The sequence below is a fragment of the Falco biarmicus genome, chromosome 3 (genome assembly GCF_023638135.1).
Source record: "Falco biarmicus isolate bFalBia1 chromosome 3, bFalBia1.pri, whole genome shotgun sequence".
NCBI classification, from domain to species: domain Eukaryota; kingdom Metazoa; phylum Chordata; class Aves; order Falconiformes; family Falconidae; genus Falco; species Falco biarmicus.
In genome coordinates this window covers 72,298,216-72,322,871 of record NC_079290.1, presented here as the reverse complement: position 1 = coordinate 72,322,871, position 24,656 = coordinate 72,298,216, and the positions used below count along the sequence as shown (strand labels likewise).

General features: G+C 43.1%; 1 protein-coding gene across 2 annotated transcripts in view; it reads left to right on the top strand.

Annotated features, from left to right (window-relative positions):
- The window catches only part of GABBR2 (gamma-aminobutyric acid type B receptor subunit 2), a 487,663-nt gene extending 463,376 nt beyond the window's left edge, over positions 1 to 24,287 (top strand). For both annotated transcript variants that reach the window (XM_056333263.1, XM_056333265.1), the window contains exons 16-19: positions 1,229 to 1,411; positions 4,196 to 4,325; positions 15,112 to 15,229; positions 22,784 to 24,287. In XM_056333263.1, coding sequence (XP_056189238.1) covers positions 1,229 to 1,411; positions 4,196 to 4,325; positions 15,112 to 15,229; positions 22,784 to 22,949 — 597 coding nt within the window. In that variant the 3' untranslated portion in view covers positions 22,950 to 24,287. The remainder of the gene's footprint in view (positions 1 to 1,228; positions 1,412 to 4,195; positions 4,326 to 15,111; positions 15,230 to 22,783) is intronic.
- Positions 24,288 to 24,656: the final 369 nt, after the last annotated feature.

Here is a 24,656-nt window from a genome sequence, read left to right as displayed (position 1 = left end):
TTATCAGGTTGCATGAACTTGTTGTGTTCAAATGCTTTAAGGGTCTGGGATTTCTGAAGGCAAGTTTTAGCAGTGAAGTCTAAGGGGAAGAAGGCCTTGAGAACCTCAGCCTTCTCATCTCCTTTGTTACCTGAAAAACGAAATTTATCATCTTCAAGCATCATCCTGATCTGCAGACTTGGTCTGTAAATACATATGGTGCTTCAGCATCTGATCGGTCAGATCTCTCTCTAGCAGGAGTTAGGTCCTTATTTCATGCCACCCCAGCTGCAGAACAGGTTCATTCTCTGAAGAACAAGAGGAACCAGTTCCAAAATGGGGCTATACCACAAAATCTGGCTGTGCTACACTTACAAAATGATGGCCTCTTCTCTCTTTCCAGACAAGTCAACAGCTTTGGAATTACGATGCCATGCCTATGCTCTCAGGGCAGGGAGCTCCTTCAGCTTGGCCTGTATAGAAATATATATATTTATGCTGCTTGGCAAGTAATCATAAATTCTGTATTCTCTAGAGTAATCTGAGTAGCTCTCTTCTCTGTGCCAAACAGCTAGTAGCTTTCTCTCCTCATGTTGAGGTGATATTTTCACATTGTCACCGAGTGTTAAATCTCACTTATATTTGCTTTAATTAAGTATGTTTAAGGTTAACCTTTTTGTAAGTGGCTTATTTAATTTATTTGAACAGATTTGGTTTATTTTGAGTCACTAAAACCTAATGAGTTTTCTGTTATCTCCAGAGTGCAATCTCCCATGAATTCTTTCAGTTAATACTCCTGCTTCATGCCTCTCTCTGCTTGAGTGTTACTTGTAAAAGTAGGAAAGGAGAAATTTCAGATGAGACTGTACCTGGTAAGAGAAGGGCTTAGTGGATTGTTTTTTCTTAAGGAATATATCCTTCAAAAGTATAAAGATATCAATGAAGGAAAAATATATGTTTGATGAAACATTAAAATATATTTTAATATAATTAAAATCCAGTTAAATATGCTTTAGATTAGTTTTTCCTAATTTTATTGAACACTTCCCTTTGCAACATCATTTTGGTTCAACCTGCTCAGAAATCATCTCAAGTATTGCACATGGCAAGCAGAGCTGACTTTCCAGAATTTTGTAGTTGAAAGTCAGAAAGGAACTCTTGGTTTGCTTTTCAATATTTTGAGATACAAAAGAAATAGCTGCAAAATTAAAACCATGGATGGGATTTCTTAGGATTTTAAACCTTTCAGCTCATCACACTGAGGACAAACCCAGATGCAGCCACACAGAACAGACGATTTCAGTTCACTCAAAATCAAAAGAAAGAAGATTCAAAAACATCAACATCAGTCACCAGCGTCAATCAGGCCAGCACATCTCGACTAGAAGGACTGCAGTCAGAGAACCACCGCTTGAGAATGAAAATTACAGAGGTATTGTTTATTGTATATACTGCCTAGGCATTTTTGTTGTTGCAATTCTCTAATCTGCTTAAATGTTGACTACTTTTTAGAGGGAAAAAAATTGCTTTCCCAGTAGAAAAATATTGAAATCATAGAAAACAGATTATTTATATGAATAGCCAATTAATACAGCGAATACATGGTAGGTGTGATAAAATGAAAATGTGCCTTAGCAAATTAAAATGAAACTTCCCCTGTTTATTTGTAACAGGCAAATTACCCTGCTGCTTCACACGGGTGTGCTGAGCAGCACAGAGCAACAGCTCTAGAACTGCAACCTTTACCTGCAAGCGTAACAGAGACGTGCAGCCCCAGGGGCACCGAAGAGCTACCTTTGTTCCTGTTTATGGCTGAGCTCAGAGATTGCTGCTGCTGTTGTTTCTCAGCCTCTGTGAAAGTTCCCACAAAAACTTGCTAGACAGTTTTTTACATTTGCCACAAAAGAGAACTACATATTTTCTTAAGGTGGAAAAGATCTTTACGATCATGTGGGCTGACCCTTTTGGCACAAAGGCTGTGGAGTTTCTTCAGTCTCTACCAAGAAAAAGGATAAGTGCATGGAGTGCATGAATTTCCGTAGAACTAGAATATGTATGTTTTTCATTGTCCATCCTTGCTCAGGAGACCTCAAACAATTACAAATCAGCCTTGAAGACTGCCTATTTTGTGTGACAAGATAACCATAACTGATCTATGTCTTACAAAAAAATTAACCTGTTCTTGCCTAGTCTGTGGAGTATTCTTATACCTTGAAGAAAAGGTATTTTGATGCAACCATTGTTTCTTCATCTTAACTAACAACAATTGCCTAGGTAACCAAAAGGTGTTTACTCAGACTACCAAAGACTCCAAAAGCAGAAGTTACCTCTGCCTTGTTAAAGAAATTTAGTTCAGCTTTGCCAGGTCTCTTTCATGTGAGAGCCTTGCAGTTTTTAATAAAGGCTCAGCTGGCTATACTGGCTATTTCAGTTTCTATATTCTGCTGTAGTTTTTTTTCTGCTAAGCCTCCCAACTCACAAGATCTCAGCCTGTGCCTGGCAAGGCTCAGGACAGTGATCACAGGTAAGGCTGGTTAGGGCAATTGAGCCATATCAGTGCACACAGGGCCCTGCTGATCTTTCTAGGCTTTGCTTAAACAGATCAAATTAAATCCTCAGAACCAGTAGGTCCAAATAAGAATTTCATTATCAGGGGGATTTGGAGAATACCCTACTATGGCTAGCAGCTAGACCTCTAGCTTATCTACCTTGAGTTGCTATGTCCCAGTTCTGTAAGGAAAAAATGTAAATCTAGATTCAGCACTTCTAAAATTCATTTAAGCCAGTAAGGAGTGGGGTGTACTCTGGATATCGCATCCTGGACAACTGTTCACAGAGAGTATCCTAGATCACCATTAAGATGTTTGTATCTGGTTATTTTCTACTGGGGCTGTAGCCAATTGAATACAAGTTACCCTCTGGGGAGAGCACCCCGTGTTCAGCTCAGTGCTAAAAGCTAGGGGTGTACCAACCTGGCATTTTTGCTGTGGCTGTGTGCTTCTCTCCCTGTCCCTCTAGTCTTAAAGGATGCTTCTGGGGAAAGAGAGGACTGGGATTTTTGTTTCTTCCCCCTCTTCTTACGTCCATTTTGTTCCCTTTTGGAAAGTTATGTTTGCAATGGCAGTTTAGTGCTAGCTATCAGATTACACAGTTATTACACTTACAGAAGACACAGAAAAAAATGAAAAACACTGGAGTAATTGTAAATTCAGGAAAGCGTGGAGCGTTCTTAGCCCCAAAACCAAAAACTGTGAGTTGGATTTTCTTCAAAATTTCACACACACACACACACACACACACACGTGTAGAGGAATGAAGGCAGTGGGTAGATTGGCATTGATAACATGCAGCTGTGGCCTTGCTTCAAAGGCAGTGGGTTGATTGACATGGACAATGTGCAGCTGTAGCTCGTTCCTGCAAAGTGATTAAATAGCTCTGAGGAAGCACTGGATGAAGGATGAGTATGGGAGAAGGAAGGACTTAGATGTAGCAGAGAGAAGGAGCAGGGTGGTCTGGCCTTGGGAAGATAGAAAAACAGCAGGGATGGTAGAATCTGACCCGTGGTAAAGCCTTGTTGCAGTTTGCTAGTTTTGCTTGTGCTCTGAAAATTGGTGCCCTGTGTGAGCCAAACTGATTTGGACTTCAAACCTCAACACACATGAACACAAACAAAAAGTCTAATAAGGGTGTGTCTGTCTAAGAAAAGTAAAAGGAGTAAAAATAATCTTTAGGACAAAGTAACATTCCTGGTAGAGTTGACAGCAGTCAGTCACATGGCTGGACATGTCCCTAATGACATAGTTCACTTATATTCTCCTGTATGTTTCATAATTTGATTGACTCAGCAAAGTGGTTATAGCTGTGTATGCTGTATTTGTATGCACAAATAATAAACATTTGAGAGGTTATCAGGCTGGGCTTCCTAATGCCTATTTCTTTCTAATTCAGCTGGATATCTGAATTGCTTAACATGTCAACTACTAAGATTATTCTTCTCATATGCCCTCTGCAACATCACAGCTGAATGTGGTTTGTTACTTATAGCATGATTTTTAGAGGTAGCATTGTAGTGCTATAAGAAAATTCTATTTGGCACAGTGTGGCAATTGCATTGCCACCTGCCTTCCAGCCTAATTATAGAAAGCTATGCAGTTACTGCAGTTACCTGAAACAATGAGTCGCATTTTTAGGGATTCATACTCTTTCTGTTTTGCAGCTGGACAAAGACTTGGAAGAGGTCACAATGCAACTTCAGGACACTCCTGAGAAAACAACATACATTAAGCAGAACCACTATCAGGATCTTAATGACATTCTTAGTATACGGAACTTTACAGACAGCAAAGGTGAGAGCTAGTAAAAGCCATTAGTAGCTTAACCTGCCAAGATTTTAAATAGCAATCTTATTGGATTGGTTCAAGAGCACTCAGACCTCTGTAAGATAGAGCTTTAAATATTTTGGTTGCTTTACAGAAAGCATGCAGATTCACATAGTAAGCTATATGTTATAACTATGTATATGTATAGTTATTTATCTGTATGCATGTCTTCTGTTTTATGTCCTGTGTGTATAATACACATGGTAAAGTGGGGAACTTTCAGAAGTATACTTGTGTTCAGAAGTCAAGTTTTCTGTGCTGCATGGAGAAAGGAAAGTCACAGAATGTTTCAGATCTTGTGAGTTAATCAAGCCAGCCTTCAACAGTAGGAAGCCCAGTTTAGTATGTGCTTGTCTGTGCAGGACATTCAAATCCTGCTTTTGGAAACTGCTGTCAAGCACATAGGACAGAAACGTAAATATTTCAGTGCTAGTTTGGACTCTAAATGTAGAGTTGAAGGCACTCATGTATGAAAATTCTTCCCTAGGAACTGGTAAAAAAGGATTTAATGATGACTGTAATATTCCTAAGTTGTTTCTACTGTGTCTCTTGCATTGCTCCCTGAAGAAACACATGCAAAAGAATTGCTTTCATTAAAGCTATTTCACTTTTGGAAAGCAATAAGATCTGGTGTATAGCGCAATAAAGTGGAAGCCAGGACACCCAGCTTCCATTTCTGACTCTAGAATGGTTCTACTTTGTGACTTTTGGCAAATGAGTTTGTACAGCTGAATATTGCTATGGCATGTGAAAAACTAGTTGCCCTGTGTTGGGAAGTCATAGACTGGCATGTTTGCTGCAATGCTTGGCTCAGGCTTCCTATTGATGTGGCAGTGTAACCTTGGTTAAGTGGAACAGAAGCTACTCCTGTAAATACAGTTGTTGAAGAATAATTTTAGAGCAACAGCAACAATTCACATATGCTTTTGAAATATATTGAAATTTTGGTTGGATAAGGTTACTTTTTCATGTGCCTTTTGTTTTTGCCTGTGTATACACTTGGTTGTGTAACTTGTGGCAAAAAAAAAAAAAAAAAAAGGAAGAGCACCATAGAGTTCCCAGTGTCCTTTTTAAAATTAAAAAACAGAAGGGGGGAGGGGGGGGGAAGGAGGAAAAGGAAAACGTAAATAGCTGCTGGAGGCGTGTGATTGTTGGGCTGAGATCAGCAGCAAGAACTAACATCAGTGAGTGGGATGAGGCAGTTTTACCAAGTGTTTGAAAGGAACACATAGAATGTTCCACCCATGTCAGATGCTCCAGGAGAAATGATAATTCATGAATAGTACTTCAGGCAGAAAAGATACATTACATTGTGCCAAATGCCCATCTGAGTTTGGGTATGTGAAATAAAAATGATTCTTAAGAGATACGTCAGGTGTAAATTTAGGATGGGATACTTCCCAGAGCAGTTTGTATTCCATTAACAGTAGGATGCTGGCAATGAAATCAAGAAGAAAATATAACCTTTCTGCACTTGAGACTATATCTACAAAAGATATTGATGCCTAATGGCTGCTTTAAACAGAAGCATCCAAGATTGTGTTCCTAATTTTTCCCCAGTACATTTCCCCAGCTTCTACATTCCTGCTGCAGGATACATATTTAAAATCACCTGTAAATACAGAGCCTTAATGTAGCTTGGAACCATGTATTATTTCATTTATATCCTGAACCATATATCAGGATTTACAAGGTAGATATTCTTCTGCATACTGAAGTTGCTGGACGGTTTTCTGAACAGACCTACCACATCAAGCTCCACGCAAAAAGAGAGGGGTGAAAAAAGAAGGATGTTTTTCCTTGGCCATCTTTATATTGGAGCATCCATACACCTGGGAATGAGGAAGACCTGGATCCCAATTTGAAGCAGGTGTTTGAAGCTGGTGGAGAATGCCCCAAGCATGAGTATTATGGACTATCCTGATCCTTACTTGAGTGACATCAAATATTCATACTTCCAGCCTCTGAGCCACCCTGTTCAATGACCCTAGCTAGCCTTTTTCTGTCCCTCCATTCGTGTTTCTTCTGCCTCTTGTTTTCTCTTTCCCCACTTCCCTGTTCCTTAGCTATATATCTGAATCTCTTCTCTATTTCTTTCACCACATCCATTCCCAACAGTCAACCTATGTGCTTAATTTAAATTTGCCATTCCAATCAAAATAACAAGGCTTTGGAGAATTCATGCTGCTGAGTCACTGCTGCTTCTGTGCAGATGCAAACAGACATCTCTTAAATGATACTTAAAAAAATTCTGGCCCTTACAGCTACAGGAAAGTTAACTCTGACTGACATAACTATGCTTTCTGTAGCTATGTATTTCATGTAACTTTCTGTAAACGATAGTACAGAACCTTGAAATTATGCCTCCCTGATGCTACTTGAGTGAAGCTTTGGGATTGTAAATACTTTACTAGCATGACCTAGAAGTGACCATGTCTCTCACCTCCACCATGCAACTAGGGAAGCCAGTCCAATGTTTTTAAGGTGATGACAAGGTTTGTGCCTACCTTGGACTTTGTAAAAAATATGAGTGGAGAGTGAGTAGGACAGTGAAGAGAGATGCTAAAAATAGCAGTTAACTTGGAGCTAAAAATCACAGCAGATCATTTGCCACATTTGCGTTGTCAACACAGCTGAATCCTATGTCAGTCTTTATAAAATATGTTGCTGTTCTGAAGGAGTTCACATAGAGAAAGCAATGTCGTGTATCCCCATCACTATTGCTTACACAGATTCAGGGCACTGCACTTCAGAGAACAGATAATAGCATGGGACTTATGCAATGCATCCCGAACAAGTCCTAATCAAACTTTAATGTCATAGGACACTTCATTAGGTTTCTGATCTGTAAAAATTGTCCAGAGTTAAAATTTCTAACTCCTATAAGTGCCAAAGGAAGTTATTTCATTGAATGTGGAGGGAGGCAACAAGGAAGGCTAAGGTCTGCTTGGAATTAAATCTGGTGAGGGAGGTCAAGGATAACAAGAAGGGTTTCTTCAAGTATATCAGCAGGAAAAGGGTGACTAGGGAAAACGTGGGCCTGCTGCTGAATGAGGTGGGTGCCCTGGTGACGAAGGACACAGAGAAGGCAGAGTTACTGAATGCCACCTTTGCTTCAGTCTTCAAGGCCAAGGCCATCGCCTTAGTTTCCCACACCCTGGAGGTAAGAAAGGAAGTCTGGAGAAAGGAAGACTCTCCCTTGGTCAAGGAGGATCATGTTAGAGATCACTTAAGCAAATGACACGCACAAATCCATGGGCCCCAATGGCATGCACCTCTGAGTGCTGAGGGAGCTGGCAGATGTTACTGCCAAGCCACTCTTGATCATCTTTGAAAAGTCATAGAGAACAGGACAGGTGCCTGAGGACTGGTGGAAAGCCAGTGTCGCTCCAGTCTTCAAAAAGGGCAAGAAGGACCACCCAGGAAACTACAGACCAGTCAGCCTCACCTCCATCCCTGGAAAGGTGATCATCCTGGAGGTCATCTTGAAGCACGTGGAAGAAAAGAAGGTCATCAGGAACAGTCAACATGGATTCACCAAGGCAAAACCATGCCTGACCAACCTAATAACCTTCTGTGATGGAATGACTGGCTGGGTAGACAAGGGGAGAGCAGTGGGTGTTGTGTACCTTAACCTCAGCAAGACTGTTGGCACCATCTCCCATAACATCCCCACAGGTAAGCTCAGGCAGTGTGGGTCAGATGAGCGGGCAGTGGGGTGGATGGAGAACTGGCTGATGGCAGAGCTCAGGGGGTTGTGATCAGCAGCGCAGAGTCCAGCTGGAGGCCTGTAGCTTGCGGTGTTCCCCAGGGGCCAGTACTGGGTCCAGTCCTGTTCAACCTATTCATCACTGACCTGGACGAAGGGGCAGAGTGTGCCCTCAGCGAGTTTGCTGATGGTACAAACCTGGGAGCAGGGGCTGACACACCAGGCGGCTGCGCTGCCATTCAGGCAGACCCGGGCAGGCTGGAGAGCTGGGCGGAGAGGGACCTCATGAAGTTCAACAAAGGCACGTGCAGGGTCCTGCACCTGGGGAGGGACAACCCCACGCACCAGCACAGGCTGGGGCTGACCTGCTGGGAGGCGGCTCTGCAGAGAGGGACCTGGGAGCGCTGGTGGGCAGCACGTTGCCCATGAGCCAGCAGGGTGCCCTGGTGGCCAAGGAGGCCAGTGAGATCCCGGGGGGCATTAGGAGGAGGGTGGCCAGCGGGTGGAGGGAGGTGATCCTGCCCCTCTGCTCTGCCCTGCTGAGGCCACATCTGGAGTGCTGTGTCCAGTGCTGGGCTGCCCAGTTCAAGAGAGACAGGAACTACTGGAGAGGGTCCCGTAGAGGGCTATGCAGGTGATGAGGGGACTGGAGCATCTCCCTGATGAGGAAAGGCTGAGAGAGCTGGGCCTGTGTAGCCTGCAGAAGAGAGACCGAGAGGGGATCTTAGCAGTGTCTACAAATATTTTAAGGGTGAGCGTCAGGACGATGGGGCCAGGCTCTTCAGTGGTGCCCGGTGACAGGACAAGGGGCAACGGGCACAAACTGAAACACAAGAAGTTCCTTCTGTATATGAGGAAAAACTTATTTACCTTGAGGGTGACATAGCTCTGGAACAGGCTGCCCAGGGAGGTTGTGCAGTCTCCTTCTCTGGAAACCTTAAAAAACTGCCTAGATGTGACTGTGCAACCTGCTCTGGGTGAACCAGCTTAACAGGGCGTTGGACTAGGTGATCTGTAGGGATCCCTTCCAAACCTGACTATTCTGTGATTCTTTCCTTCCTTCCCCACCACCGTCATTTACACAAAATATGGATTTGGGTTAAAAAATCTAAATTACTTTAGCCAAAATAGGTAGACATGGCTGCACACTCCTATAACAGACTGACATCAGTGAAGTTTCCTAACTTTGGGATTCCTGGTTCGTTACTACCAGCAACACATGTAACCCAGGAGAACTGTGCTGGCACAGGAACTCCTTCACAGCACATTTCAGTACATCTCATTTAAGGAGAGGTATTATCTGAGACACTCCTCTCTTATTCACAAACAGTGTCCCTGAGACATCTACAGCAATTGGCTGTGTAAGAAAAGCAATTAGGAGAATGTGGTTTGTAGTTTATGGTTTGACTGCTTTTTTTGCTTTTTTTTTTTTTTTTTTTTTTTTTAATGCAGGTTTTTGTCTGCATTGCTGGATAGGTTTGTGTGGTCAAGCAGTTCATGTGCTCCATGGACTGTAGCTTTGGGACCTCAGGTGGCTTCCCCAGTTTAACTTAAAAGGCCATGCCCTTAACTTTATTTGATAAGTTCCTCAGATGATTTTGAGTCACTGTGTCTGCTAGTGACCTCATCTTTATGCACAGCACAACATTAGCTTCTTCCCTGGCATTTGTGGGATCTGGTCACCTTGGTGGAGCAGCAGAGCCACATTACAGCCTGGGCTTGAGGAAGGGATGGGCTGTGGGTGAGACCAACGCTTGGCTCAGGCAGTTCCTGTAACTGGCAGCGTTGTTCAGCAAGGAGAGCCAAGCTTGGAGACTCGGCTGAGTATTCCAGCTTGACATTTGGGAAAAGGAGGACAAATGCTTATAGCTGTGATGCTGTATAAAGATGAAGGTTGTGCCACACAGCTCCAGGGAAGAAATACCCTGGCACAGGCACAAACCAGAGCTTCCCAAAAGGGCTCCCTGCACCCATGTAGCCAGTGTGCCAGAAACAGGAGACACTTCATGAAGGTAGAAGTTATTTCTGCTGTGCAAGTTCCTGCAGAGATAAAAGTTACTCAGGAGAAAAAAACATAGGGAAGATAATATGTGGTTGGGGGGTGTGTGTAATTTTGCTGCGCTTGGAATCTTACTATCTTACTCTATTTGACTTCTATTTGACATTTTATTACATGAAATTATTTCTACATGAATGATTCATAGATTTTAAGAGCTTCATATAAAGCCATGCCCAGAAGAAATCCTTCGGAAGAACCTCCATTTATTTCTACCTTTGCCAGTACATTTCAGAGTAGCATATTAGGGAAATTAATGAATTACAGTGATTCTATGGAAAGTACATAAGAAGCAAGAGACAGCCTTGCAGTAGTCCCTCACTTATGAACAAACCCTTATTGCAAGTTCTTTCTCTGCAGGCACCTTTGCTTGCTCAGAAAGCCTTTTCTGTTTTGAGCCAGAAAACAGTTTTTACTCATTGCTGTAAATGGACTAGGAGCATTCATTTACATATCAGATATGCCTACATACTGTCACTTGTCACCCCACTCCAATGTTTCCTAGTGTTAGTTTTTTCCCATGTAAAAGCAGCTCAAAGGAAAACAGATCTCAAAGGCATTTTGCTCATAAATACGAAGCAAAACAGAGTTCATCTGTGATAGAGGGGGGAATATTACCTCTATGAAGTTGGTGTGATTCAAGCATTAAGCTTAAAATTGAAACCACAGATTCAAAGGAAAAGCTTTCAGGAATAACTCCTTTAAAGGACTGACTGCTGTTTTAAAGAAAGTATATATTTCATTATATCCCTTGTATATAGAGATATATAGAGATATGTATACTAGTTTCTATGAAGCCTGGCAAATGGATTCCAATCCTGAAGCTGGAACTTGTTTCTGTTTCAACAGGGAGACCAAACTGCCAAAGGTTCAGTGCCCGCCCTTCCTTCCACAGAAATAAATCTGTAGTAAAGGGAGTTTCCTCTGATTTAAAGTAGTATAAATCAGAGGGGAATCTCGCTGGCTTTTCTTTTTAAAATATCTTCCTTTCAAAACATAACTATCAGAAATCATGATCTAGACTGCTTTGTGCTGTGCACTTAGTTCAGGAGAACTTTTTCTGATATACCCAGCAGATGATGTGATCATTTTAATTTTGTCTTTTGTTTTATTTTCTTTTCATCCTATTAATGAAAAGCAGAAACTGGCTAGTCATGTTTCACAGTCCAAACAACAGAACTGTGAAACATTACAGTAGATGTTAAAAATCTACCTCTAGCTTTAAAGTTTCCAGAGTTCTTTAGTAAATCAGCAAGGTTACCTCTGCCAGCTGTTATAATTTGTTATTAAACCACACATACTTCTTTGTAGAGCATAAAATACGCTTTCTAGCAGACAGAAAACAACAGTGGAATTGAAAGATGTGGGGTGAAGAGCAGTTCTGCCATCTAGTTGTAAGCCATCAGAGGAATAATGCCACTAAAGTGTAGTGATGAAGGTGTTCAATAAAGTTGCAGTTTACAAATGTCAACAAAACAAGCTTCTAATTAAAGAAATACAGTTTCTAAAACCTTGGAAGAAATTGCAGCGGTGGCGGTTACCTGGTGTTTTCTGCCTGCAGCTGAACAGGAGTTGTTAAAATGGATGATGCGTTTAAGCCAGCCCAGGTAATTTTGACAGCGCAGGGCACAGAGTGATTATACGATTATAGGTGCGGCAGGTCTGAAGTGTCACCCCTGGCAGAGGGAGAGATGAGCAGCTGGGAGCAGCAACCTCCTCGCTGAGCCTCTCCACAGCCAGCATCAGATGTGCTCTTGCAGCTCAGGGCTTTGTAATTGAAAGTTGCTTTTCCGCTGCAGGTAGGCAAAAGTTCTGAGCTAAAGCCTTCTGGCTCTTGCCAACAACTGGGCAGCAGGCTTTGTTTTCTAATGAACTCATCAGTGAGTGCCGTGCAAGGCCCTTGAGATCTATTTGTCTTTTCTCCCAGCGGTTTTCTGAATGGGAAGTGCTCAGGCATCACTTATTCAGACTTCTGAGTTCCTGTTTGAGGTCTACAAAGGTAAAAATTACTTAGAAAGTGCTTCTGGGTAATGTAAATTCAGTACTGAAGGTAGTTAGATCATCCTGGTGCAACTTATTCAGTAGCATCTGCAGTGGCAGACAGTACCCTAAGAATGAAGGGCATTTTTCAAGTGGCATACTTAATGGACAAAGGAAGAAAAGATGGGGAAGTACTAAAAGCAATGCTACACTTTCAGGGGAAACTGGGAACTCAGATGTTTGCAGTTACCCTTATTTTCTTTCCATTGTTCAAGTATATAAAATCAATTTCCTCCATCCTTAAGTTTTTTTTAGCACATATGGTAATAGTGTTTTTCTTTAAGCTCAGGCTTCTGGAAGCATATCACTAAGTGAGAATCTTGCTGTTCATTATTTAAATGAAAGGTAAATAAAAAAAATAATAATAAAAAAAGAAAGAAAAGAAAGATATTCTAGTTTCCATAGCTGCAGAATAAAAATCTTAACAGCTCCTTTCCCAAAAAGCTTAACAAATATGAATTACCCAACTTTTCTGTATTTTGAAAGAAGCATAGGAAAAAGAAAAACATCTTGACATTATGGCAGTTTTATGTGGATTTTCTCTGTATTTTATACATACACATTAAGACTTGTATATGGTAACCTTGATACAGAAATTTATGCAGTGTATTAAGGGAGGGAGAGTCATCTGCAAGAGTGGTAGAAAAAGATCTATTAACAATAACATGCAGTGATATACGGGCAGTTGGTGTTGAGGGGTGAGTAGGAAGAGAATGTATGATTTCTGCTCTACTTTAAACTAAATCCCCCACCTTTTGGCAGGGACCATCTCCTTTCTCTCTCTCTTTCTCTCTCTCTCTCTCTCTCTTTCTCAACACAACTGAAAGCACAATAAAACCTTCAGGGGCCGACAACACATTAATATATGAAATCACATGCTCTCGAAGCCCAACAGTTGCATATTCCAGTCATTTGTTGAAGAATTGCATCTTCAGTGGCTTTGTAACAGGTTAAATTGCTTATCTTGGCCAAAGAAGTTGGAAGCCTAAGACAGTTAAATAATAAAGCTTTTCCATCCCTAATTACAAGGATTACTCAAATTTTAACTTTGGTCTATATCATAAAGTCAGCAGTTTTCACTGTCAGCTTAGATCAGCTCAGGATTGAATGTTGGTTTTAATCATGGAAGTAAAAAATGTTCTTTTTTATGTGTCTGTTTATAGATATCACAAGGCTTGTATGCAAATGTCAAGCTCGATATACATAGAAATGTGATATATGGAAAATAAAAACTGAACTCTTGTGACAGCAAATGGGACACCAGCAAACTTCAGGCTGTCCTGAGATGATAGACATCATTGCTTATCTTAGCCACTGTCAGATGTGACTCTTTGTGACTCCCTTCACATCTAAACCATCACTGAATCCTGTCATATCTTCCTTCCAGGCACTCTTCTTGCTACAGCTGGTTCCTTAGCTCTCTTTTACTGACATTTTCTGGCCCCTGCAGAAGCAGCTTCATGTGTTCTGGTCACCTCCTTTCTCACCCAGACTCTTCTCTTCCATGCAACATAAGTGAAAAATTCCATGTCTGTGATCCCCATGCCTGTACATTTTTACATCATTTCTTCATGAGTCAGATTTTTCACAGCAGAAAGTGAAGGCAACAAAATAACGCCAGGGATGACCATGCTGAGAGAGCAATTATACATTTTGGAGTTTGCCCTCAAAATATTCCGGTTTCTGCTTCCAGCTTCTTTCCTCACTCTTTGTTTCTGCTGCTTGTTTTGTCCCACCAGTGCTCATTGATAACATACATATTCCTAGCATGCTGGGACCTCAGCAGTATTTGGGGCTTCCGAGTATTAGTAGAACAGAAAAGCAGCTTAAGCCTTCAGTACGTACTGGGTTTTTCATGCTATTTTCATTTTCTCTTCACTATTTTCCTGCTTTTTCCCCTCATACCTGTTTTTACGTTCAAAACCTCCAGTGTCCATTTCAAGAATTTACCTTTGAGTCCTCTTCCATGCTGCCTTATTGCCTGCAGCAGTCACTGTTTCTCTGTGTGTGTGGCAAACTGTCGGTGATGGATTTGGAGCTGCTCTGTAATTATTTATGAAAACTGTGCACTGTCCTCATTACTTAGATGTTTTCCATGTGACTTTATTTGGCTTAACAGGAGGAGACTTTGGAAAAGCAGCCAGGAACAGAAAGGATCCTCAGCAAAGACAGCCTTCCTAAAATGGCTGTGTTCGTCTGTGTTTCACAGGGGGACCGATGCCATAGCCTTCAGCACAGCTAGCCAGGGACTCCCGGGACACCCGGGGGAACCAAGTGAAGCTACCTACAGGGAAAATGATGATCTTCTATGTTATCACTATGCAGAAAAGAGAACAGCAGGAGAAAGCTTAATGAAATCATTAGCTGTCTTTCCTGCAGACAGCCTATGGACCAGTGCAACTGGTATAAATCATATTTCTGTGCTAAATGATAGCAGATAGTTACATGACAACACTCAATTGCTTATGTGATTGCAAGAGTACCAAGGTTTTGTACATCAATGAGATTGTAGTTTTTCTAGGAAAAGACTTAAGAGGTTTTCTTTGTATGAAAAGGTAACAATTTCTGAGTGTAAGATAATATGATGGTGCAGTTACACTAATTTTTTACACGGCCTAAGACTAGGTGACAGGGCATGATAGGGCTACACAGAGGTGGGAAACAAGGTTTGGTTTGTGTTTTTTTTTAAAGGGGGGGGGAGAAGCAGAGGAAGGACAAAAGATGGTTTGTCCCTTTTCTGTTTCTTCATGGTAGCTCCTATGAAGAAGCATGTAATTGAAAGCAGAAGCGTATGAAAGACTCACAGGGAAACCTGAGACTGTATTAGAGTACAGGCAGGCAGAGTTTACTTTGTGGCATTATGAACATCTGAGAAATTTTAAAATTAAACAATTTTAAAATGGTCATTTTGTTACAGTACAGTAAAATTGAATTTGTTGTCCTTTCAGATGGTGAGAAAGCCATTTTGAAAAATCATCTTGATCAAAATCCACCAGCACAATGGGGCTCATCAGACCCTTCCAGAACAAGCAAAGATCCTATAGAAGACATAAACTCTCCAGAACAGTAAGTATACATCATTACTTAATGGTACAAAAAGAGACACCCCTTGCTTTCTCAGGTATGCATGTGCTTGGCGTGCACACTTTCTACTTGTTTTAGCCATAAATTCCACCCTGGACAGCAGCTCTTTTGCTGATAAGACATTCATTTAAATTACTACATTTCATCAAAACCCATATTTCTCTTTCATACATTTTTGTGGGAGGACCTTCACTGTAAACCCTTTCAGCCAGCTCCAGCCACAGAGAGAGCCTGTACCATCAGCAACAGATGTGAATGGCACCTCCTGAAGCACCAGTGGGCAGCAACATTGTACTGTAATGCCTCCCTGCCACCAGCTCACCGTCACCACCAAATTTAGAGGATATCAGGGGCATTGGATCCTAAGGTGCCCCAAAGGCAAACTAGCGTACTTCTTTTTTCTTGTCAGAAACATCCTTAACATGATATCTAAAGCTGTTGTAGTGAGTTACAGGACAAGCTGTGCCCAACCACCAATGTATATTAAGGAGAGAAGAGGATGTACATATGTGCACACACTTGTCATGACTGTTGTCAAAAGTCCAAGTCCTTCCACACATCAGCCAGAGGAGTTCATGGTGTACATAGCCATTTTGTTCTTTCGGTCTTAAGCTAGCTGGAAGTAAAAACAGTCTGAGGGCTTTTCATTGTTACCATAGCAGCTGGACCTGAGTTTTGGCATAGGAAAGCCTGAACCACGTAGTTTCCCTTAGAAACAGTGCTGTGGCTATAAGGAAAGGATGGCACAAAGCACTTGCTAGATTCATGGAGGGGAAAGAGTTCTATGGTATCAGCTTTTCTTTCCAGGAATCTATACAATAAACTCACATACTATCCTCTATGAGCTCAGCAGGGCCTGCTGTGGGCCAGAGCTTAGGGAAGCACCATGTTTGCTTGTCCCTGGGTCAGCTGTTTCTCCACAGCAGCCTAGTTACACGGGCACCACTTCATCAGGATCCGAGTTAATAGATGTCAGACTCCTGTTTTCTACATGGGCAACTTAAATGCTTATTTAAAAACAGAATAAATTAAACAAATTACTAGAATGAGTCACATGTTACATCAGTGACAGCAAACCTGATTTCAGATAGCAGTTAATGCCTTGTACTACCTGGTGCAGGAAAATAACATGGATTTCTGACTCTGTCCTTGCACTCAGAAAAAAACTCAACCCAAACCAGCACAGGAGCTAATCCACACACACACATGCACCAAAAAAGGCCCCAACTAGCTGAATATCTGGTTATTTCACAAAAGCAGAGCTCTTGCTGAGAAAGTTCTTCTGACTTTATGGGGTCAGCAGCATGTTTTAATGCATAGCTATTATGCCTTTTTCCAGCACCATTTGTCAGAAATAATGTAGTCTGAAAGCAGTCTCGTCTGCACGTGGCCTCCTTACATTAAGAGAGATGCTAAGAAAAACAGACACTCAGATAATCCAGTTCTCCCGATAGAGATTCAATACAGAAAAAAGATAAAACCATTTGGTGATGACAGAACTTCTTCTAGGCTAGTGGTAACTGATGAGAAGACTGAGATTTCCTAAAGGTCTTAAAGAGTGGGCCAGTACAAATCTGAGCAGTCACTGACATTTATGGAAAGAAATTAATAAAGGCCTGCTAAATCAAAACAGTGTCGTTCAGCACTGGCACAGCTGTGACTCACACCACCCAGGCACACTGGACCTGCCAGAGAAGGGAAGTGTAGTCGTCTTCGGGACTAGGGTTTTGTGATTCTCTCTCTTTTACAAGAGACCGCCTTTTTCCAAGGTTTGTGCTCTTTAAGAAAATGCTTCTGCACACACAGGCTTTTTTTTCAACTTACCAGGCAGCACTTCTGGCCTTCCATGGTTATTTACAGAAACATAGAATGGGTTGGGTTGGAAAGGATCTTAAAGATCATCTAGTTCCAACCCCCCAATCCAGCTGGTAGGAGGAGGATGGGTTGAGGTTCCCCTTCCCCAGCCCTCTTCACCAGCTTGACAAGCCTATGACCAAGGATGCTCTTCCCCTTCTCTGTCAGATGGGACCCATCAGCCCCCAGTAGACCAGGTTTTTCAAAGTGAGTCCAGTGGTCCGAGTAGCAGAACCTCTGCCTGTGGCACCAGCCCTGTAACCATTTGTTGATGCCCCAGATTCAACTGGCCCTTCCAAGCCCCTTCCCTTTGACAAGGAGGACTGATGAAAAAACCTGCCTGTGCTCCATTGTCCCTTACCACCACTCCCAGAGCTCTGTAATCCTTCTTGATACTCCTCAGGCTGCTCCTGGCTGTATCACTGGTGCCCAGTGGGACAGCAGCAGTGGGTGATGGTCAGTGGACTGATGCTGGTCTCTCAGTGACACCCCTGTCACGAGCCCCTGGTGAGCAACAGACCTCTCTAGAAAGCTCTAGAAAGTCAGGCCAGCGGACGGGGGCTCCGTGCCCCTCAGAAGTTGCCTGCTGCCATCACCTGTCGCCCTTCCCTAGCGCACTGGTGTGGCTCGGGGCAGGCCGGGCTGCCTCACTCCGCTCCAGCGCCTCCTGCACCTCCTGCAGGGCCAGGGCTTTCCTCGTCAGCCTGCAGGGCGGCCAAGTGGCTCTGCAAGGGCACCTCAGGTGTCAGGGGAAGGATTTTCCTCCTGCAGGTCCTTGATGTTGGGAGCTTCCATTTTCTGCGTTATTGTCCCCGCTCCCTTCTGTGTGTGCTGGTGGGAGAGGTTTTGACTATTTGGCCATGGGCTGTGGGTCCACTGCAGGCTGCGCTTGGAACCAGCTGTCTGACCACTTCTCAGCGTCCCTGAGGTGACGCAGCCTCCTCACCACCTCCTGCAGCTCGGCCACCTCTGCAGGCACTGCTCCAGCTGGGCACCTTCTGCAGGCAGGTCCCTGCCCCCGGAGAAAGGTTGAGGCAGTTCCCGCAGCCCGAGGCCTGCCCTGCAGCCGCTGCCTTCAGCAGCTCTGTCTGGGCAGAGGTGTTGTCTCTGCCGGGGTAGATGGCACAGACCCCCCTGCTGCTGGGGCTGCCGCCGTTGCTCTCAGATGAGTGCCCACCATGCTTGCCTTGAGGGTCAGTAGGATGAGCACCCTTGACCTGTGCAGATGGTCACAGAATGGTGTCCAGTTGCTGGGCTATGTGGACTTCAAGCCTCTCCACTTGGCCAGTGGAAGGTCCCTTCTTCAAAGCAGTGCCCTCCAGTGCCAGCTGCTGCCCCAGGCTCTGTTTGCCCGACCTGCTGGTAGCACCACCCAGGGCTGCCCTTTGTGGGAGTGGGGGGCTGGCCACCATCACCCCGGCCCCACTCACACCTCATCAGCTGCTCTCACAGGAGAGGCAGATCTCCCCTACACCCTAGGGTCTTCCAGCTTGGGAAATCCCCCCTTACTTATCTTAAGGTTGCATCAGTCAGCTTATCTGCATGGTGGCCACACAAATCTATTCGATATGATATCTCCTGTGACCCTTAAAAGATATTCTTCTGTGCACCTTCATTCCTGCACATGGTCCCATCTCATCAGTGGCTTACAATCATTGAATTAGGTTTTGGCACCTTAAAATTTATAGTGTTCTCATTTTAACAGCAACAATATATAACAGTCTTCCAGATCTCTGAGTGAAAATGATGACAGATTTCTGCAGGACCCCACTAAAACCTGCCATTTTGATAGAGTATGTCCTATATGTGGTCATTTTTGTAGCCTTTAAAGTAGGTAACCGCTGTGAAGCCACCTGGATTTTTTTTTTTTTTTTGAGCTAAGGCTCGCTCTGCTTTTAGCAGCATTTAAAAGACAGTCAGATACCCTGCTGGAGCCAGTAATGACAATTTTAGTAACAAAAAATTCTTATAAAAAATGTTGGTTACGACTGGATTATTGCATTATAGCCACATGCCTTGGCATAAACATGCTCTGTTATTCAGTTTCTTCACTGGCAGTGGTTCGTATTACTCTATGTATGGTCCTATTCAAATCTGTCACTAAAATAAGGTGGATTTAGAATGGTTTACTTACTAGTACAACATCTTGCTTTACTGCAGTCTTTTAGAATTTCTCCAGCTTCCCAGCAGTTCCTAAAACTCAACATTAATGGGCTGAAGAATCAACTGAAATGATCCCTGAATGCTTAGACACAGTTTACACACTCCCACAGATCTTCAGATGTTTCACTGTAGCAGCAGTTGTCTCAGTCCCCCAGCTTACCAACAGATCTCACCAGTGGCTTTCTATAGCAGAACCAAAATATTTTTTGCATGACTCTGCTCCCTTTGTAGCATCGTGCATTCCCATGTGTATTGTATTGTATTCATATGTACATTGATACTGGAAGTCAAGTTTTTACCTTATTTTAATTACCCCTAATAAATGGCATTTCTGTACAGAGCTGAAGATATATGCCCTATTCTAACACAGTAACCTGATGAGTAGCTGCTCTGTGTGTGGTACACCACCTTTTCTTTCCATCTCCTTCAGCGGTTGCCTATAAGACTAAAACCACTAATACTAACCATTCCCTCCCCAACATACTTGACCATATATATGTATATATATATATATATATATATATGCTTTGACTTATATATATTGTATGGACAACTTGAAACAAATTTATATAATCACAGAATGGTTTGGGTTGGAAGGGACCTTTAAATATCATCCAGTCCAGCCCCCCTGCAATGAGCAGGGCCATCTTCAGCTAGATCAGGTTGCTCAGAGCCCCATCCAACCTGACCTTGGATGTTTCCAGGGATTGGGCATCTACCACCTCTCTGGGCAACCTGTTCCCATTTTTTTCACCACCCTCATTGTAAAAAATTCTTCCTTATATCTCATCTAAATCTACTCACTTCTAGTTTAAAACCATTACCAATTGTCCTAGCGCAACGAGCCCTGCTAAAAAGTTTGTCCCCATCTTTTATATAAGTCCCTTTAAGTACTGGAAGGCTGCAATAACATCTGCCTGGAGCCTTCTGCAGGCTGAACAACCCAACTTTCTCAGCCTTTCCTCACAGGAGAGGTGTTTGATCCCTCTGATAATTTTTGTGGCCCCCCTCTGGACCTGCTCCAACAGGTCCATGTCGTTCCTGTGCTGAGGGCTCCAGAGCTGGATGCAGTGCTCCAGGTGGGGCCTCACGAGAGCAGAGTAGAGGGGCAGAATCACCTCCCTTGATCTGCTGACCACACTTCTTTTGGTGTGACCTAGGATTCAATTGGCTTTCTGGGCTGCGAGCACACATTCCCAGCTCACATCCAGCTTCTCACCCACCAGTACCCCCAAGTCCTCCTCAGCAGGGCTGCTCTTGATGCCTCCATCCCCCAGCCTGTATTGCTATCAGGGGTTACCCCAAAAGCATTGACAAAATGTGGTAGGAGTGGGGGAAGGGAAAAACCACTGATATTGAAGAAAGAAAAAAAATTACAGAGAGTGAGGTAAGGTACAAGATTTACTTTCAGTTAAGGAGAAAATGGCACATTTGTTTGGATTTTTTTACTTTTTTTGTTTTGTGTTCCTCCCTAAGAGTTTTACCTAAACTCTTAATTGTGTGCGAGTCTCCAGGCTACAGTCCTCTGCCCCAATTCCAGGAACCAAGTTTTCAAGTGAAAGTAAACTTTAAGTACAGTTAAAGGAAAATTTGCCACCCACTGCAGCCACCATTGGCATAGTCAAATAATCATGCTTTGTCCATGGTATGGCTAACACTTAAATGGGTGGGAAAAAAATCCCATTCACTGGATTATGCAACTGGATTCTCTTGGAATAGCTTCAAAAAGCTCTTTAATGAGAAGTCTGTAACAGTAGAACAAAGTAAGCATTTCCACTGGTGGGAAAATAAGCGCAAGCAATTCTGCGTTTGACCCTGCAACAAGAGACAGAATGACAATCCACAGCGTCAGGCTCATAAGGATTCAGCACATGGAAGCAGCGAGCCATGCCACCTCTGCACTTCTTGGGAACGAGGCATGATTTCATTGATAGCACCAGAAACTGTCAGGCACAGTAGCAAAATAACAATGAATGGATTTTCTTTAGACCCAGAAATGCATTGCCAGCACTACAATGATCAATGCATCAACACTGTGATTAATATTGCATCAAACTTTTAAAGGGAGGTTGGGGGAGGGGGAATGCGAAAGAGTTTCCTGACTTAGGCAGACTACAAATGTTTGCGCTACATCTCTGTATAAACAAGCCTGAATTTGTAGTGAAGAAACCAAAGAGAAGCAGCATTACATTTCTTTCCGTTTGAATTTGAAAGCTATACTGCTTGGTCCCCAAACAGTGCAATGGATGCCTTGGTAGCTGTCTCCGCTTCCTAACACAAAGCAAAAAAGAAATGTTTTTTGAATCAGAAAGGCTGTCCAAAGGCAAGCTTTCAAATGTATACTTCTTATAAAGGCCTGTCTATGCACAGTCATTGTATCAGTCAACAGGGAAACACAAATTTGAAACTCTATTGTACTGATACAATGCTTTGTATGGGCATTTTTCTCCTGGGATCAAAAAGCCAGTCTTTGGTTCAGCTCTGTCACTTTGACATCTGCCTTCTCTTTAAAAAGTGCTTCTGTGTTTCAAGAGTGAATGTCTTCAAATGGGGAAGCCATACTGGTATGGTAACATCTTAATCACTGAAAACATCTCTAACAAACCTCAGCTGGATTTTGATTTTGTGAAAGGTGCTAGTATATCCTCAGCGTGGGGGTAGCAGAGCCCTTGTCTTATGGCACCATGCTCGTCACAAAAAGTGGTGAGTTGGGATATCTGTGAGCACAGTTTAGTATCCTTTCAAAAACAAACCAAAACCAAAACAAAAAACCCCAACAAATCATGGCGTCAATCTGCTTGGAAAATTGAATAAAGAATGCTGGGTTCCTAAATACTGAATTTTGGTGTGGGTGGTAGGTTAGACTGCTTTTAGCGTGCCAACTCCTCAGTCCCAAGCACTGTTTGTGGGAACTTGAGAGCATCCAGCACTTCAAAATCACAGACCTAAACTGCAAAAAGGAACTACTTGGAAAAAACCCATCAGTCTGAATTCTCTTCCTCCACACACCTGCGTCTGCCTTAGCTGGAGTTGCAAAAATGCTGTCCTTAGTTCTGACATCCTTGTGCTAAATGATGCATGGCTAAATCTCAGCCTGTGATCTCATGCATGTCTATGCAGTTAGCCAGCCGGGGCTCTGAATGGAATAGATCACTTTTCAAGGGGTGGGGGGTTGCTAAGCCATATGCCCTCATTGCAGACTTAAGGTTTTCCCTTTTTCTAGTATCAGCAGTCTGACAATTAAGCTGAAAGTGCCTGGGAATTTCAGAAGGTTGTGGGATGCTGAGAATGCATCCTTAGATTCCTTTGTTGTATCTAGCCTGTCAGAAAAATTCCCCAAGGGGAAATAACACTGTGGTGGCATAGCTCTACAGCAGCGAGTGTAATGCTCTTGGCATTAACCCTCTCTATCACAGCAGCAGGCACAGAAAATATCCTTGCAACAACCTGCAAGCACATCGAGCATGTAATGTATTACATTTTCCTCTTGGCTAACGCTCCTCTCTGTCTCTCTCGCAGCATACAGCGTCGGCTGTCTTTGCAGCTGCCGATTCTTCATCATGCCTACCTGCCATCCATAGGAGGAGTTGATGCTAGCTGTGCCAGTCCATGTGTAAGCCCCAGTGCCAGTCCTCGGCACAGACACGTGCCGCCCTCCTTCCGAGTAATGGTTTCGGGGCTGTAGGAAAGGGAGATCAGTGCTTCCTGAACTGCTTTTAAGTACTCAAATGACTGGACTAAACATCTGACCTAGAACTCTGCTACAAACATGTAAGTAACATTGGCTCTTACCACGGAGGAGCTACTGCTGAGGCCGTTCATCACAGGAGTGCCCGTGTAACTCGTGTGGGAAGGCAAAGGAGAAGGACACAAGGAGTTTGATCTGTAGCCTTATTCATGGAGTTTTTATTTCTTCACATACAAGTCACTGAAAAACGTTTCTTCCCAAATTTCTACTAGCAACAAGGAGGCTGGGAAATACGGATCTTGCAAAAAAGACACTAGGGAAAAAAACCCAACAAACCACTCAAATGTCACTGAGCTTTATGTGGCTGCTGAGAACATGCAATTCTATACTGTATCCATGTAAGAAAAGTACAATGGTTGAGCTATACCATATTTACTGAAATAGATACACTCATTTTCTCATTTTTACAAGAGTTGTGTTAAATTGCTGGAAACATTCTGCACTGGTTAGTCTTGCTTGTTTTCATTTCAGGGACGATGTTTGATAGGAAAGGAGGACTGTGAGAAATGATTCATCGGGTGTCATTGAGACTCTGCAGTGCTGTGAGCAGGGTCACCTCTAACTTGCAGCTGTACATAAAACCCAAGCAGAGGCTGAAGCTCCAAGCTCTGAGTTGTCACCAGCTGGAGAGCTGCTAGTTGGAAGCGGAGTGCTTCACCCTTCTCCAGGGATGATGGTAGTGACTGCTGACCATCTGCAGTTTCATTTTTAGCAGTTTCTGCACCTATTTCAAAATAAACACCACCAACCATAAGGTACTAAACTGTCTGGAAAAGTCCTAGGGCTGGTAACTCAAGAAGCTGAGTAGTAGATGGGTAGTAAAGTCTTAATGTCACAGGACGGATTGTTTTTCATAGTTTGTTTGAATTATGTCACACATAATTACAATCAAAATAATGTAGTGGACTTGGGGGGGGGAGGGGTAGGGCACAGCACTTTGCTGCTGCAGGCAAACCTGCAGAGCACATAGATGTGAATATACACTGTTTGCTTTGTACCTGCGTGTGTGACAGTGGTAGTGGATAAGAGAGAGGACAAATCAAATTCACCAACAGAATATTTTATCTGAATCGGAAGAGGACTGTGAAAAAACAATGGGTTTTATACATTAGCTCCATCCCCTGAACCGAAGTAATTAGGAGGAACTGTAGTGGCATATTATCTGGACCAGCACTGGAGCCAAACCCTCAGGCACAGGTGAGATACACATGCAGCTTCTTTTCCAAGGGACTGGAAACGTGGCACCTCACTGCCAGGGCTGTTTGCTAGGAGTATGGGGCGAGGGGGGGGGGGGGGGGGGGGGGGGCGGGGAGCGGGGGAAACACATGAAGCTCCCACTGGGCTCTCAGTTTTCTTTGACCAACACCTGTGCACCTCAGACCGAACCTTTGGAATGACATTCCTACAAAGGTTTAGAAATCAGCAGTGACTGAAGCACAGCTGAAGAGGTTCATTAGCTGAGGGACTTAACCGCAGCTTTGACAAGCTAGCATAAATCTCCATTAAAAATAAAACACACCTCATAGTGGCCAAACCCAACATGAATATGTATCCGAATCTTACAATCAGGAGCATCACAAAATATTTCACTTGGCACATACAGTAAGAGAGGTTATGGAAATATCTGTAGCTTTTAGAACAAAA